The following is a 16,647-nucleotide window of genomic DNA, read 5'->3' as shown; positions in this document are numbered from 1 at the left end:
TGGCAGTGGCAATTAAAGGAACCTTGTCCTGTTGAAAGGGCTGGCTGCCCCCAACCACTTGCCAGGGTGTCCTCTGAAGCTTGGGGGCTCCTATGGGCCTTTTCCTGGGCCCCTGGTCTGCCCTGGAATGGTGCAAATCCACCCCACACCGATTTTGGTTTCCTCCCCCCACTTCCTCGGGCGAAGTCCCACAGCTCCTGGCCCCTACCACCAGGCAGGCGGAGGGAGAGCAAAGCCACGGCTGCCCGCCAGGACTTTGGACAGCGGCCACGTGTGGCGTGGGGCTCCGGCTGCGGGCGGGGCGAGGGGCGCAGGTGGCCCGCGGCGGCGGCGTCGGTGGAGCCCCGGCCGCTCTCCGGCCGCCACCAGGGGCGCTTCCTCGCCGCTCTCCCTCGGCGCTGCCGCCGCGGCCCCTTCCGCCGCCCGCGCATCTGTCCCCGGCGTTACGCAACCGACCGCGGGGCTCGGGAGGCGGCGAGGGCGCGCGGAGGATGCCGCCCGGCCGCGCGGGATGCTGGCCACCGGCTTGCGAGCCGTGAGGGCCGCCCAGCGCCCGGGCCGCGCCGCCGAGGAGACGCGTCCCCTAATGGAGGCGCCGCCGCCGCCGCCGCCCGACGCAGGTGAATGGCTCTAGGCGCTCTCCGCCCGGCGCGCCGGGACTCGCGGGGCTTGGCCGGCGGCTCTGCTCAGTCGCCAGAGATGGAGCCGGACAGCCCGTCGGAGCCCGAAGACGCCGCCCCGCCGGGTAAGGAGCGCCGCAGCCGCGGGGGCGCCAAAGTTTGCAAAGTGCCCGGCCGCCGGACGGCCCCACCTGCGGCGTCTCCCGCGCCCGTCTGGCAGGCTCCAGGGAAAGGGGGCGCCCAGGGGACCCCGCGCCGCTCTCCGGCTGGCCTCTCGCCGGCTTCCCGGCTGGGGGGGGGATTCCTTCAGGGGGGAAAGGGACAGCGGCCGCCTGGCCCTCAAACGCCATTCGCACCTGAGCCTTGCAGGGGGGGGGGTCTTGCTTGCTTCGCTCCGGCTTCTGCTGTGAATGGAAACGTCTCACTGGTGCCGTCCCCTGGCCCCTTTCCGAGTCAAGTAGATCCTTTAGAGGGGATGTCTCCAGGGGGGATCCCAGCGCTGGAATCATCTGTCCCTTGTCTAGTTCCTTCGTTCCTGTGCACAGAGTGGTGATGTGATTCTTGAGCATTTCAGAAGATTTTGGCAACAGGAAGTCTCAAGTTTCTAGCCCTCATGGCTGTGAATGCATGTGTAGGGAAATGTTTGAGCCATGCCAGCAAGGGGGAGCAGTGGGGGTTGGTGGCGTTTCAGTGTCCTGTCTTGTTCTTTGCCCCTCCCCTATAAAAAAGCAACAGCAGAATAATTAGGCAAAATACAGATTGTTGGTTTGTTCTGTTTGTATGATTTAGACAAATTTTATTTTCTTTGGCATTGAATTTGCCTCACCCTCAACCTAAAGGTTCATTGTCACTATTAAAGAGATTTGGTTGTATTTCGCTGGCTGCTGTGGCTTCCAGTGAAGAGAATGAGCCCCAAGTCAAGAAATGCTCAGTTAAAAACTTGTCCATGAACTTGCTGGGCAGCCTTTGAAGAGGTGCTCTCTCTGGACCCTTGATCTATGCAATGGCTGCATTGCAACATTGTTGTAAGAACACCATCGAAATAATGTTTGTGAAACACTTTGAACACTCAAAAACACTATATAAATGCTAAGTAGTATTATTTGTATAGTCATTGGGCTCTACGGGCATAGTGGATTTATGTCCTGCTTTTCAGCTGTGAGATTTTTGTGAGGCTTTCAAGTTTTATAAACCACTTTGATTGGGTCCCCCCCCCCTTCAGAGTAACAGGCAATAAAAGTTATAAATGATTTTTTGAAACAACACAGCAGCTGGGTCACTTTTGCTGCAGATTGGCTTGGCTGTGTGGCATGCACTGGAAATATGTCCGCAAACAACAATTATAGTAATAGTTTGAAATAAACATGCAGGCTTTGAGTGCAGGCTATCATGGCCCTTGCTCATAATTTAGAAGGTCCTGGAGGTCTTAAGCTGGTAATTTTGTCAGTGGGGCTCAGTCCATATTCCTTATTTACTGGGAAGCAGGGGAGCTGCTTGCCTGATCTCTTTTTGCTCATGATGACCTCCTGTGCAGAGTGAGCATCCTTGTACCTGTGAGCTACACTGCACTTTTGGCCTTGAAGCATCCAACCCACATTGGCTGAAGTGGTGTGACAACATGCCATGTTAAGGTTCCCAGGGATCAAAGCACTTGACCATCCTGCTTTTGGAAGGAACAGAGCAGTTGTTGGTTTGGCTGAGATGAACCCTCATGCAGGGCCAGGCCAAGGGCTGGGAAGAAGTTCTGGGCCAGAGGGAAGTGAAGGGACAAGGGATTCCACATGCAAGAAGGCCGAAGGAAGGATGCAGCAGAGTGGAGAATGGGCTGAGAAAGGAACAGGGGGTGGGAAATGGGGCTTGAGCAGACAAGATGAGGAACTGGTGCAGGACCCAGCTTTGAAGGAATGCTGGTCCTTATGTTTGGCTTTTAGGAGGAAGGACAAGAGGAGAGCTATAAAGGCTGGTCAAAGGAAGTGAGAGGCAAGAAATGGTTTTTGGAAAAGCAATGTCTCAGGCAACCTTTTTCAGCCTTTTGACCCAGCGTATTGCTGAAATATTTTTCAGGCTTTGAGGCACCAGGAAGTTACGTCAGCTGGCCGCATCTCCCTGCCATACCCCTTGGGAAAATAGAGATGAGCCTTGCTGGCAAAGGGTTAAATGGTGTGTGTGTGGGGGGGGTCCCCCTCCCACCCCCTCCAGGCCCATCACTGGCCATTTTGGGAAGGGACACTTCAACCTGCTCAAATAAAGGTGGATTTTTTTTTTAAGTTAGCAGGGCAGATAAGTCATTGATATGCACATGTTGTGTTTTAGGTTAAAGGAGGAAAAGGTTTATTTATGGAAGGACAACTGTGATAGTGCAGAGAGAGATAGGATAGGGTCTGCTCTCTACTTGGCTACCTAGGAGAGACTCAGAGAGAAGCTTCCAAGAAGGAGGGGGAAATTGCCCTGAGAGTAGCAATCTAGGGGCAGACAAAAGGCACACTTAAAAGAAAGGTCCTGAACACTTTGGCCTATCTAAAAGTCTTCTTGCTGCCCCCTTCAGGGTCTTCCTCTCTTCTTAACTTTGTACACATTGCCTATTCCAACAACAACAACAAAACCTTTTTTCCTTCTTAACTCAGAGATGGAACCAGCAGGCACAGTGTGGGAGGGCTCTCCCCAGCTGCCGTTTTGAAAAAACCCACACTGTGGTATCAATGAGGGGCCTTCGTGGTACCTTATGGTGCTTCATATCACGGCTGGGAAACCCTGGTCTAAGGGACTAGTGGCTGAGGAGAGAAAGGAGGGGTGAAGGACTGGACCACAATGCCCCTGGCACCCTGAGGAGCAAAGGGCACAATGGGGGCAGGTAAGGGAGGACTGAACCAGGACCTGAGCCAGGAATTCTGTCAGCTGTGGCTTCTTCCACTGCCAGGGCTGGGTTGCAATCTGTCACTCTCTATGGGGCACCAAAGACCAAGGAGTGGGGTAGGGCTTCAGTTCCACATTTGGATCCCCAGAGCCTACTTTCCCTTTGTGCACAGTGTCACCTCCATTTTAAAAATACAACAAACAGATATTTCCCCCCCCCCCAGGCGCCAATTTTCATTTTTCCCCCTTACTTTTCATTTTGTAATTTTTGATCCTTTGGCTTTGACCCCAGGGTGTGCCAGGCTGGGCTGTGGCAGGGACAGGAACGGCATTTGGAAACCGATGCTGGAGCGCTCATTCCCTTCCTTCCTTCCCTCCCTCCCTCCCTCCCAGGATCCTGCCTATCATGACATCCTTACATAATAGCCAACTAAATATAGAATAAGAATTTTTCAACATTATGGCTTTTCTGAGTGGCTTCAGGGATAGGAGATGTTTTTCCTCTCGGTTCCTGTAGCGAAGGAGCATTGCGACCACAGATTAAGACCCTGGAAAGCTGGCTCTGGGGGAGGATTTGGAAATGGATTTAGCTATGATTTGAACTGGGAATCTTGCTGTGAGAGTGGTGGGACCCAAGGTGCTCAGAGGAGGGTGCTTTGGGCTGTGCCATCAGTTCCTAGACCCAGCCAGAAACTTCCCCTGGCTGAGAGCTGGTGCCTCGGGGATTGATAAAAAGAACCAAGCCATAAGCTCAGAAATTTGGTTGTATCCCTTCCAGCCTTTAACTCACAGAAATCTTATGAAAGCAGAAGCCCTGTTGGAGCAGACTAAACCATCACCCAACCCAGTGTCCTGTTTCCAACTGTGGACCTACAGATGTCTCTGGGAATGAAGCATGGGATGCAGACAACTGCCTTCTCCACAGCACTGCAAAAGAGGAAGGCTCCAGTTATCTTGATAACAGTCATGCTGCCGAACGTGGAAATATCTCTCCAGGGATATTTATTAGTTTCCTTCTACCACCGTCTTCCGCCAGCCGGTGAAGACTTTTTCACTTCATCTAGTGGTAGACTGTGCAATCCCTCCTTGTTTTTGAACGGATGTTTCTGTGTCTTTCTATGGATGTACTTTAGTTCTGGACTTAGAATCATAGAATCATAGAGTTGGAAGGGGCCATACAGGCCATCTAGTCCAACCCCCTGCTCAACGCAGGATCAGCCCTAAGCATCCTAAAGCATCCAAGAAAAGTGTGTATCCAACCTTTGCTTGAAGACTGCCAGTGAGGGGGAGCTCACCACCTCCTTAGGCAGCCTATTCCACTGCTGAACTACTCTGACTGTGAAATTTTTTTTCCTGATATCTAGCCTATGACTTAACCCCTCCTAGGATGTGTTTTTTTATATTGCTCTGTTCTGGTGATCCTGGTTGGGCTGAAAAGCAGGATATAAATCTTGTGAATAAATAATGTCCATTAATGGACTCCTGACCCTTTTCATTGCTCTAGCCTCCTTTGGAAGTCCCCTGAGCGAGTGGCCACCTCTGCATCTTCTGGCAGTGAATTACGTGGGTCAGCTGTATAGTAGGTGAAGAAGCATTTCCCTTGGCCTGTTTGGAATTTACTAGCATTCATTCAGCTGCCATCTGCTGAAAATCCCCCCTCCTTCAGTACAGCTTCAAGGAGTCCAGCTCTCCTCTGCATTGACTCTCTCCCTAATGAAGGCCTCGCAGCAGCCATAATATCCTTTCTGCTTAATTCTTGCAAGCAGCAAGAGTATGCAGAGGGGTATTCAGTGGCTTAGCAACAGGGTACCTTTGTCCAATATATGCTTTGAGCCAGGGGTAGTCAAACTGTGGCCCTCCAGATGTCCATGGGCTACAATTCCCATGAGCCCCTGCCAGCGAATGCTGGCAGGGGCTCATGGGAACTGTAGTCCATGGACATCTGGAGGGCCACAGTTTGACTACCCCTGCTTTGAGCCCTCCAATACCTTTCGTGTCCTTCTGCCTTCTATTCACCCTTTACTATCCATGTCTCCTAAATGCTAGGGGTCACCAGTGTTTTCATAGTGCCTACTTGTAACATAAATCTCCCCACACAAACATACCTTCTCCTAGTAATGCAGCTCACCCAGATTCATGCAAGCCATTCTCATCAGTCCCAGTTTAGTCCAACTGCAGAATTCTGCGGTTTTCAGCTTGCAGAATTCCAGGACCCTCCAGTGCCGAATGTTAATGCTGCACAGCTGTTGCCCTATGCCCCCCGCAGGGCCTTGCACTCTGCAGGTACCAACTTATTGGTTATTCCTGGCCCCAGAGAAGTTTGCCTGGCCTCAGCTAGGGCCAAGGCCTTTTTGGTCCTGGTCCCTACTTGGTGGAATGAGCTTCCCGAAGAGCTGCATGCCCTGCAGGAGCTACCATCTTTCAGCAGAGCCTGTAAGATGGAGCTCTTCCACCATGTCTATGGTTAAGGCTAGTGCAGGGAGATCTGGTTGGGTCCCCCTCTGGAAGACAGACTACCGTCCTTGGAGCATCTTGGACGACGGCTGGCAGATCCAGCCCTCTGCTGCCTGGTGGCAGAAGCTACGTTAAGGGAGGAATGATTGCTGTTGTTTTTTACTGCCATGTTGTATTGTTTGATGTGTTTTAAATTGGGTTTTTAAATGGGGTTTTATTGATGTGGGATGCATGTTGTAACCCGCCACGAGCCGGCATGCCAAGAGTGGCGGGTAATAAATATAATAAATAACTAATTAATTAATAAATAATAAGTGGGGCAAAGAAACACCTATGTCTTAAGAAGTTTGCGGTCTGAAATAGAGACTAAAGGGGGACAGCGTATGGAAGGAACAGAAAGGCAAGATCGCTTCAAAGTGCTCAGGTGTCTGCTTTGGCAAGGGAAGGCAAAGGTGGCCAATAAACTTTCGGCTCTTAGATTTTTTATGTCTTTCTTTTGGAAACAGCTGAGCCTGCAGATCGGGAATGCACTTGACAAATGCTGTTGTTCGTGCAGCTGTATAAAGGGAAGACAGGGATGGCTCGTCTGCAGTCTTTGATTTCTCACCCAGCCTCCGCTTGGCACCAAATCTATGGATTTAAATGTGGCCATGAACAATGTTGTCTTCTCATTTCAGCGTGACAACATAGCATGTGGTAAAGGGAGCCGAACAAACAGAGGCACAATAAAGGCAGGGAAAAGCATCAAAGAAAAAGAAAACTCCAGGGTAGCTTAAGGCTTTTTGGAATAAGGGAAGCTATTATGTAAAAATTTATGGGGTGCTTATTTCCCCTACAAGCCTTGTGAGTTGGGGAGCTGCAGAAGGCACATGATTTGTCAGCTGCCTCCAAGTCAGAATCAGAAAGAAGAGAACTCTAATTAATATTAAACTTTGAAAAATGAATTGGGGAGCTGTGATAGAATATTCACAAACATTCCAGTAGAGGAACAGGGAGGGTTGATGGGGATTGGTGGCCATTGCTGGAACTGCTGGGAACAGAATGGAATTGGAAGGCCACTTTGGATGGAGGGCAAATCTCATGGAAGGACCAAGGACAGGAGTCATGGAGGGAGGGGAGAGACTTGGGAAAGGAGAAGAAATGTTATCAGTTTGACTGTTTTTTGATGGCATACCTCTGAAAAAGCCAAGTCTGGCATTTTGAGTAAATACCATAATAATGGGGAGGACAAACAGAAGTTTTGCGAGGTTGTCCCTACTTTCAGCTATTAAACACTGGAGGCTATCCTGTCTGAGTTATAGGATCCTGCCACAGCCTAACCCATTTTTGTGGTCCCTAACAGGCAGGAAAACCAAGATGAGAAGAAGAAGACTTGGTTTTTATACCCTGCTTTTCACTACCTAAAGGAGTCTCAAAGTGGCTCACAATCACCTTCCCTTCCTCTCCCCGCAACAGACTCCCTGTGAGGTGGGTGGGGCTGAGAGAGCTCCGACACACACTTGTAAGCATGAGAAGGGGCTTGCTGGCTCAAACCCAGCTCCACGTAGCCTAGCATCTTGCTTTCAATAGGGATCTGATAAATGCTTTGGCGGAGACTGTGGAACAGCAGAATTAAAGGGAAGGAGAGTACTGAGCAACAACAGAAACGGCTGTCTGCCAACTCAGGCCTGCAGTCCATTGAGCTCAGCCTTGGCGGCTGCCATCTTTTCAAGTTCTCTGGTCTCTCTTGACATGGGCTCCCTGCAACCCTTTTAGCAGGAGCTCAGCTTTTGAAGCTGGGCACTGAGCGTGTGCTCAGCCACTGAGCCAGGGCTGCTCTTTCTCTTCCTTGTGTGCAAAGGAGGGTGGGGAGGGGTTTTCAAGGGCCCCCAGCAGGTTGGCAATGAAGGGCCCCCCAGTGGAGCTGACAATGTAAGGTCTTCACAGATCAGGTGCTTTAAAATCCACAGAGTGCTGTAGAAGGGCAAGCAGACGGCAAGGAGGGACGTGACGGGAGGGATCCTCATGAGCCACCTCTTTCTAAAGAGAACCCTGAAGCTTGGCATGGGGCCAGGGGTTATTTTTAAGGAGAAGGAAGGATATAGGAGAAGGCTGAGAGTCTCAGGTCCAGGAATACAGTTCCTGGAGTCCAACATGTGGCTGGGATACTGGATACCTCACAGCACATATATACCATGTACGGCTCGAAGAGCTGCCTCCTGATTAGCTGTCCTCTCTCGAAAGTTTTCCACAGAAGAATAAGCCAAGAATTCAGACCCGGTTCAAATTTGCTGGAAGCCAACCAAGAGCACAGGGAATGACACGAAGAGGAAATAGGGTTAGGACACAACCTACAGGAAGGGCCTCTCGATCACCTCTATCAAGGCATGTCTGTTGGCTCCTCCAGTCCAGAGCGGTCTCCGCAGACGGACATTGTCTTGTGAGGGTCTCAGGCAGAGAGAGGCATTTTCCAAGCCTGCTCCCTGAGATCCTTCAATCATCTCATTGATATATTTAAAATATGTTCATGCTGCCTTTCCACCCACTCACAGTCCCTATGGCAGCCCACATTAAAATACTAAGACCTTTGAACTATCAAAAGGCAGCGTTTATAATTATAAAATAAATAATTCAATAACAAACAAACAACACCAGGGTCGGTGAGGTGGGTCAATAATGGTTATTGAAATAGAGATGCCAGGGTGCATCTGCCGTCAAACGGTTACTCTCCCACCAATCCATGGTCCATGGTGCAGTCAGCAGGAGATCTCCCTGCCTGAAAGCTTAGGTTACCAGTTTATCCTGAGATCCTGCCATGATCCTTCTATATTAGCCTCATAAGGACTATTTTGGGTTAGTTGGGATCATTTGAAAATGCTTTGGGACTTGTTTATTTTGGATCTCTGTTTTCAACCAATTAAAGGAGGTTAATTTTAGTTATTTAAGGGTTTATAGTATTTTCATAAATATCTTCAAATTAGAGTTGTCAGGAGCATTTTCAGGCTTTTTGGGGGGTACCTCGTACACAGTTGTTCACATATTCCTTTTCGCTTGGCTTCACCAGCCCTCAATGGTATCATGCTGAATCCCAATTTGCTGGAATACACATTTATTTATAGTCTGCCTTTCCCCCTAAGACTCACTATGGAAGCATCATGAACCCCAATTTAGTGATATGTGAATGTTGTAACCAATCTAGGAAACATCCTTCTTCTCAGTTGCCTTCAATGACACTATTAGGAAATTGTATTTATACCCTTCTAATCCCATTGATTTCGATAGATTTTGAAAGGTATAATTATCTTCAGGGTTATATATCTTGGCTATATATCCTGATTGGCTATATATCCTGTTCATTATGTGATCTTGGATTAGGGGGGTGATGATCGTGACTAATTTGCAAGGAACAGGGTTGCCATCACTGCCTTGGAAAATTATGGGAGATTTTCAGGGTGGTTCTTAGGAGGAGGAGTTTGGGGAGGATGTGGCATCACTTCTAGGTGATACTCTTGGAATTTCCTCTAATCTCTGTGATAAAGAACAGAGAGAAAATATGGAAGCCATTTCATGCCCATTTTTCCCACTCATTCCTCAACTTCTTGATTGTAGGGATTGGGGCTGAGAGTGGGGGTTTATCTGTTGCATGGAGGCCAATGGCAAGCCTAAAAGGGAAAGAAGGAGCAAAGAAACAGCAACTAGTGTGGATGTACCAAAGCAACAGGAGCCAGGGCAACAATTGCATTGGGTGGGTAAAAATGTGTAGGGGCTGTATTTCTAGAATGTAGGTGGTTTGGAAAATGGTACCTCACCCAATCTACTCTTTTTGACTCACAAATTTAAAACCAAGTTCTCTGGTCCAGAGTGGCCAAGCCCATTTTTAACTTTAGAGGCCCCTAGCTATAATACAATGTTCTCAAAATGACCACACATGATACACATAAAAAGAAAATATGAAACATCATATGACCATTATTTAAATAATTATTTAAATGTTATTTAAATAATAACTTGGCTCCAAGACACCAAGTGAGGGGCAGTATAAAAGCTGAATGAATGAATGAATGGTTCCCTGCTTCCCTTCCCTGGTTCTGACAGAAACTATAGAGTATTTGATGTAACCCTTCTTTAGATCCTTATGATCCCCCCCCCCCCCGTCAAAGTCCTACCTACAGCAATCCAAGCCCAAGCTCAGTACCTTCCTTCCATCTGACTGGATCTCAAACTGATCCATCTGACTGGATCTATCTGACTGGATCACTCTGACTCAAGGGGGACCGAATTCACAGATATTTGGCTCCAGTAGTGAAATTTCCATGACAACCTAATTTGTTCCAGGGAACTACCTCCCCCCACCTAGAAATTTCCAGCCCCTTTTGTGGGGAGGGTAAAAGAGCCCAGATCCCCTTAAAATGAGACTGTCCTGCATTAAAGTGGTCTCACTTTCATTCTTTTATCTATTTGTGTTATATTCTTACCAGTTGTTTTTGGCTCTCTGCTTTTCACTTTTTACATTTATTGTACTGTGTACTTGTTTTGTCTTATTTTATATACAATTTCCCGAGTATTTATACATCAGTACAATGTACTCCAGTTATACATATCACGTATCAGCAGTGATTTATTGACATGCAAATCCTATTGGGAAATGTACATTTCAGGATAAATTTGCACAAGGAAACAGAAAAGGGCACGAAACCAAAGAATCACAGATTTGACTCCCACATGAGAGCCGCATCACTGAAGCCCAGGTTTTCCTTTCAGAATCAAATTTTGAAATCATCCCCAATTCAAAGGCAGTTTCTAAATCCCCTCCCAAATCTCCTCATCCCCATTTAATCCACACATTGTTAACATCTCCAAGCCTTTGATGAGTGTCAAGGTAAGTAAATATATTTGCACAATGAGAGTGAGCAAACTGCCCAAGGTCACCCTGCCACTGAGTGGCTCATTCCAGGTTTTCTGCTTCTTCTGCAAAAGGGAACATCTTCTGCCATTCACGTAAGCCACCCTGATGAATATGTTGTTTCCAAATGCATCTGATGAGGCTGGAACATGAAATAATCAGAGTGCCTGTGCCAGAGAGGAATTTCAATCACCAAAGCACAGGGGCTAATGGTGTGATGAAATGCAAAGGGGGGGGGGGAGAGATGAATGGGAAGTAAGGAGCCCTGGATAGGGAGGAGGAGGAGGAGGAGGAGGAGGGAAGGAAGGAAGGAAGGAAGGAAGGAAGGAGTGCCTTGGTTCGGTCCAGAAGAAGGCAAAGGATTTGGGCTTATCTTTGAAGTCAATAAATAAATTGAGCTGTGCACTTTGCCAAACTAAATAAGACTTTGTCTTATGGGGACAGTCTATTGTTAGGAGATCTTCCTTTATGTTCTAGTGAGTTCATCTGGCTCCATTGCAATCCTCTTTCTAGCTTTCCAGAGTCTTGGCCCATCCTGGCCCATCCTTGTTTTCCATCCCAATATCTTTTGGTCCAGCATTTGGAGAGCCCCAAAGATCTTCAAAGATTCTCCCTGTTCTGCCTTAACACCCTCACCTTCTCCCTGTCTCTCTTCCATCAAGTCTCTTTTGTAGTTTGACAAAGAAATGAAGCATATAATTTTGTCCCTTTTCTATGTTCTCCACTTTCCCTCTTATTGTTTGTGATGGGATTGTACACTCTTTGGGGTATCCACTTGAATGTATGAAACTGCCAGATACCCAATGGGACCACAGAACCATTTGGCTCAATATTATGGCAACACTTTTTACCTGAATAATGGGAGATGCCAGAGGCTGAACTGAGTATGTGCTCTGCCCTGAGCTATGGTTCCTACTCATAAGAAACTACTTTGTATTAAATTGGTCAATTGGTCCCTCTAGCCCACAATTTTCTCCTCTGACAGACAGTGGCTCTCTGGACCATGGGCCAAAGAGAAAACCTTTTCCAGTATTTCCTTTCTGTGGGGATGCTGCCAGGTCAGGGAAAGAATCAGGGCCTTTCTGCAAAAAATGGTTGTTTAAAGAATTGTTGTTGTTGTTGTTAAATTTATAGATTGCCCCTCTCTCTGAACAGGCTCAGGGTGGTTTACAACATATTAAAATACCATAAAAACAATAAAATGATAAATATCCCATGGTCTGTTTCCCTACATCTTCTCCATGTATTCAGCGGTGGGATGTTTTGGAGAGGGAAGGAAGGAGGCCCATAGGATTTTATTCACTTGTTCTGGCCTCAGCCATAAGCCTGACAGAAGAGAGTTATTTTATAGGCCCTGAGGAATTTATGTAATTCCATCAGGACCTGGATCTCAGTTGGCAACTGATTTCACCAGGTTGTAGCCAAGGCTGAGAAGGGTCGAGGGCAGATATACTTCTTTTGGGCCAGGGATCACCAACACATTGGTACTTGAAGACCATAGTGTTCTTCTGGGGTATATTGGGAAATGCAGTCCCTCAGATATGCAGGACCCAGACTGCATAAGGCCTGAAGCACGCCCACTTTTTAAGGGGTTTTCTGCATTCCTTCCCCTCTTTGCCATCTTCCTCATCAAAACCACTCTCCTTCCCTAGGTCCACCCCCTCCCAGCCCTCTGGTCCCTACAGCCACCTGCCTCAGTTCAGGCCTGCCCTTGACCCTGTAGCTTCCCCCCCTCTCCCATTTCCCGCTGTCCATCCTGTCTTTTTGCAAACCCAAAAGGCAGGACGTGGTTTGAGCAGATGGGAGTGGTTCTCCCTCCTCCCCCCCCCCGTCCCTTTTGGGTTTGTTGGATGGAAGCGCAACATTAAAGCCATGAATGAAAGCTCAGCTGCGGGCAGCGCTTGTGTGAAAAGAAGCACGCAGCTGTGAACGAGGGTTGCTAAGGGTGCCTACAATACTGTCGTGAGGGATTTTTAAATATATACATACAAAAGCTCTTGCTTGTTGCTGAAGGAACTGCGACTTCTCCGAGCCGAGCCGGGGGCATGTGGAGGGTGTGGGCGGCAACCGAATGTGTGGCAGAGTGCAGATCTCACCATCGCTACCCCCCTCCCCCGCCCGCTTTCAGTTCCTTCTGTGCTCACCTCCCAATTCTTGCCCTTTCAGGCTACTTTACTCGGGGCAACCAGTTTAAAGCAGGGAAAGCTCTGGGACTGCTGGCAACGAAGCCGGAGGAGTGGGGGGAGTGGGAGTGTGGAGAACTCTGGGCAAACATGTCACGTGTGCACAGGCATTGGGGGGGGTGGGGAGAGGACAGATTCATAACACTTATGCAGAGTTTGGGAGGGCGTTGTTTGCATTCAGAATCCATACATGATCTCATTGGTTCTTAGGGAAACCCAGCAAGGCAGGCCATTCCCCCTCTTCTGCAGAAGGGGAGAAGCTGAGGATGGGTGAATGTAGGCTTGCATTTAGTCATTTAGCTCGTTGGCTCTTTTAGAATCCAGAGGGGCCGAATGAAATGTCAGCGCTCGCTCCTGCTTGCTGCTTTTCCAGCCTGGGCTGTAAGTCGAGAGCACAGGGATGAAAGCGAGAGGCATTTGAGGGCTGACTCTTTGGAGCAGGTGGCGTGTGAGCCCAGCCCAGCCTCTGGCCCCTGGGCCTTGGTCTGGCTGGGGGAAGAGGGCAGCAGCAGCAGGGTGGCCTGTTGGCTGGCTCAGGAGTTTTCAGTGCCTGCCAGCACCGTTCCTCTTCACTGTTATTCCCGCAGACTGCCATGGAGCCCGGGAAGGGCCTGGGCGTGGGACTGAACCCCAACTGGTCCAGCAAAAGTCACTTCTTGGGGGGGGGTGAGTGAGAGTGTGAATGCCATCTGCTCTGGAGGGAACCTTTGAGCTAGGATCCTGGAGTAGGCAGATTCCATATTTTCCAAATGAAGGGATTCTGGATTTTTCCTCTCCCCAACAGCGAAAGAGCCATTCATTTCCCCTTCTCTCCCCCACTGAAAAGTCTTCCTTTGGAAACCAAACAGGCTTTCCGAAACCCCAACATGGCATTCTGGCTGGTTGGTGAAGTGTACAGAAAGTGCAGCAGGGATGCTGCCAGCCATGTGCCATTAAAACCTGAGAACTGATTCCTGTAATCTCTGTAATCTGGAGATGGGTTGCAATTCCATGGGACCTCATGGTTTCCCCCACCCACCCACACACACAGTTCTGCTTCGGAGGGTGGTGTCTACAACATTACCTGCCAATGAGGTCCCTGACCTCCCCAGGCTCCGTTCCCAAATCTCTGAGTATCCCAACCTGGATCTGGTAACCCTATCAGAAGCCTATCAGAACATCAGTAGATCCCTGCTGGATAAGACCAAAGGACCCACTTGTCTAGCGGCCTGTTTCCTCCCAGTGGCTACCCAAGACACCAGAGAAGCCCACTTGCAATATGCTGGAAGGTTTCAAGCTACAAAAGAGCTTCCCTGTTCAGTTGAAGATGACTTTTCTGTCGTGTTACATTGTTGGTATTTGCATTCGTTTGCTTCGTTTTATTTGAGCTTTGCTAGTTTTGAATGAAGGAAAGGAAACAAACCATTTATACAACAAACAGCCCTGCAATTCTGCACACTTTGGATAATGCATTTTAAAAGCAGATTGAAACAAACTAAAGCAGGAGTCCAGGGGCATCTTCAAGGCTAACAAAATATAGCAAGCAGGAGCTTCCGTGAGTCAGAGCCCCCTTCCTCAGATGCATTGGAGTGTCAACTCGTCAAATCAATTTATATATACAAGGGAAAGGTGGGCAGGACGATGTTAGAAAGATACTCTCAGCTGCAGATGGATAGGCAGGATTGGATCTTGTTTTGCTCTGGTGTCTCTTTGCAGCTCACCCCTCCTGCCTGATCTGACAAAGTGACTCGCGAAAGCTTGTCTTTGAGGTGCGACTGGATCCCTATTTTATTTTACTGCTACAGACCATGACAGTCGGTCGACCTTTGAATCAGCAGCAGATGTACTCAGATTCCACACGGACATTTGTTCTCCAAGGCCTTGACAGCTGACGTGATAGAGCTATCACTGTTCCTCTTGATCTGCCTCCAGCAGCTGGCTCTAGCCCCATTTGGCTTTACCTTTTCCTTCCCTCTGAACTTTGCAGCCTGTTATTTGATCCACAAGAAATGCGGGATCTTTCTCACGCCAGCCAGCCGGGGTAGAGACTGAACTCTTCAGTGCACTCAGACCTACTTAGACCTGATGTTGGAGACTGATCTGAGAAGAAAATCCTAACTGCAAAAGAGCCATCGTGGAAGGCGCATGCATGCTCCTTGCAAAGACTTTGTCAAGTTTCTCTCTGTGACTATTTTTCAGGTGAGGGGTGGGATGGTGCTTGTCATCCCATCTAGCCACTTTCACCACCCCATGATCCTCATCTACCAACAGGCTCTGAGCATGACAATGGATGGCAGTGCATCTCGGCTACTGCCTGAGTAGAAAACCCTTCTGCCTCATGGACGGACCCGTCTTGCTTCTGACAAAGTGAGCTCTGACTCACAAAAGCTCATGCTAGAGTTGTGTTTGCCTTTGAGGTGTCAGCAGACTCATGTTTTATTGACATGCAGGAGGGAAAAATAAAATTAATGCAAGTCCACAGTGGCTGCTGTGCTTCCCACAACTCCACGCTGCGATTTGAGAGGCCGTAGAGAAAAGGTTTATTATTGGCAGGCACAGCGAATAAATTATTGCTGCAAATGATACCGAAACAAACTTACATGTGCTTGGATCTCGTTGATTCCTTCACTTGTGTATCAAAAACAAGTTAAGAGCTCCAAATCTGAAGATATCACTTTGAAGGGGGAAAATGAACTCACAGAATTCATTCTCACAGGATGCCGTGATGACCACTGGGCACGTTCCATGGAGGGGGACAGTCTATGCCTGAAACTTAATCATGGTAGCTACAGACTGTTCAGAGGTCCCATACTTCTGACTGAGATCCAGTGCAGTGGTTCGAAGACCCTGGTTTAAATCTCCACTCTACCATGTGACCTTGGGCTAGTCACGTGCTCTCCACCAAAACCAGTGGTTCTCAAACTGGGGGTTGTGACCCCAGGGGGTTGATCGACCCTTTCAGGAGGGTCACTGAGGCTGCCACCACCACCACCTACACCACCACCACTGTGGTGGTGGCAGCGGCAGCCTCGGTGACCCAAAGGGGAAGGTTGAGAACTGGTGTTTTATCTGCTTCTGTAGCAGCAGCAGCAGTGGAGACCTAAAGGGGAACATAGGGTTGCACACTCTGGCGCACTGGCAATGATGGAGGCAGCCAGCCCCGTGGCGTGGAGGGGAGGGGCACCAGTGGTGCACCAGCCAGCTCTGCCACTCCCCTCCACACTGCGGCGATCTTCTAACCCACGGCGGCAGGAAGGTTGAGAACCACTAAGCCACCTCACAGTGGGTTTGTGAGGACAAAATGTAGGAGAGGAAAAAGGATGTAAACCACTTTGGGTCTCCACTGGGGATTAAAAAAAAATCAAATAATCACCAGGGACATCCTGGAGACACATACATGAATTGCTGTTCATGAAGCTATCTGGACTAGAACAAGAGTTGGCCAAACTGTGGCATGCTGGAAGCAGCTTGTGGTAACTGTAGTTCATGGAAATCTAGAGAACCACAGTTTGGCCACTCCTGGACTAGATGAACCTTCAGTCTCAGCCTGCATGGCAAGCCTTCCGCCATCTTTGAATCTCAAGAGTCATTTCCCTTTGTATCCTATTGCTGCTTGTTTCTGTTTTCCAGCATGAAGAAGTTAATGATTATTAATTAGCTGGGCATATTTGCTTGC

At 48.7% G+C, this 16,647-nt stretch overlaps 1 protein-coding gene across 4 annotated transcripts in view; it reads left to right on the top strand.

Moving 5' to 3' along the window:
* The first annotated feature begins 449 nt into the window (after positions 1–449).
* DAB2IP (DAB2 interacting protein) overlaps positions 450–16,647 on the top strand; it is a 256,241-nt gene continuing 240,043 nt past the window's right edge. For 2 of the 4 annotated variants that reach the window (XM_077306776.1, XM_077306777.1), the window contains exon 1: positions 451–745. In XM_077306776.1, the coding sequence (XP_077162891.1) occupies positions 625–745 (121 nt within the window). In that variant the 5' untranslated portion in view covers positions 451–624. Of the gene's footprint in view, positions 746–16,647 lie in introns of all 4 variants that reach the window. The other 2 variants (XM_077306778.1, XM_077306774.1) reach the window with 2 other exon arrangements.

The sequence above is a fragment of the Paroedura picta genome, chromosome 12 (assembly GCF_049243985.1).
Source record: "Paroedura picta isolate Pp20150507F chromosome 12, Ppicta_v3.0, whole genome shotgun sequence".
Lineage (NCBI taxonomy): Eukaryota > Metazoa > Chordata > Lepidosauria > Squamata > Gekkonidae > Paroedura > Paroedura picta.
The sequence above is the reverse complement of the archived record's forward strand: the minus strand, read 5'-3'. Positions and strand labels throughout refer to the sequence as shown.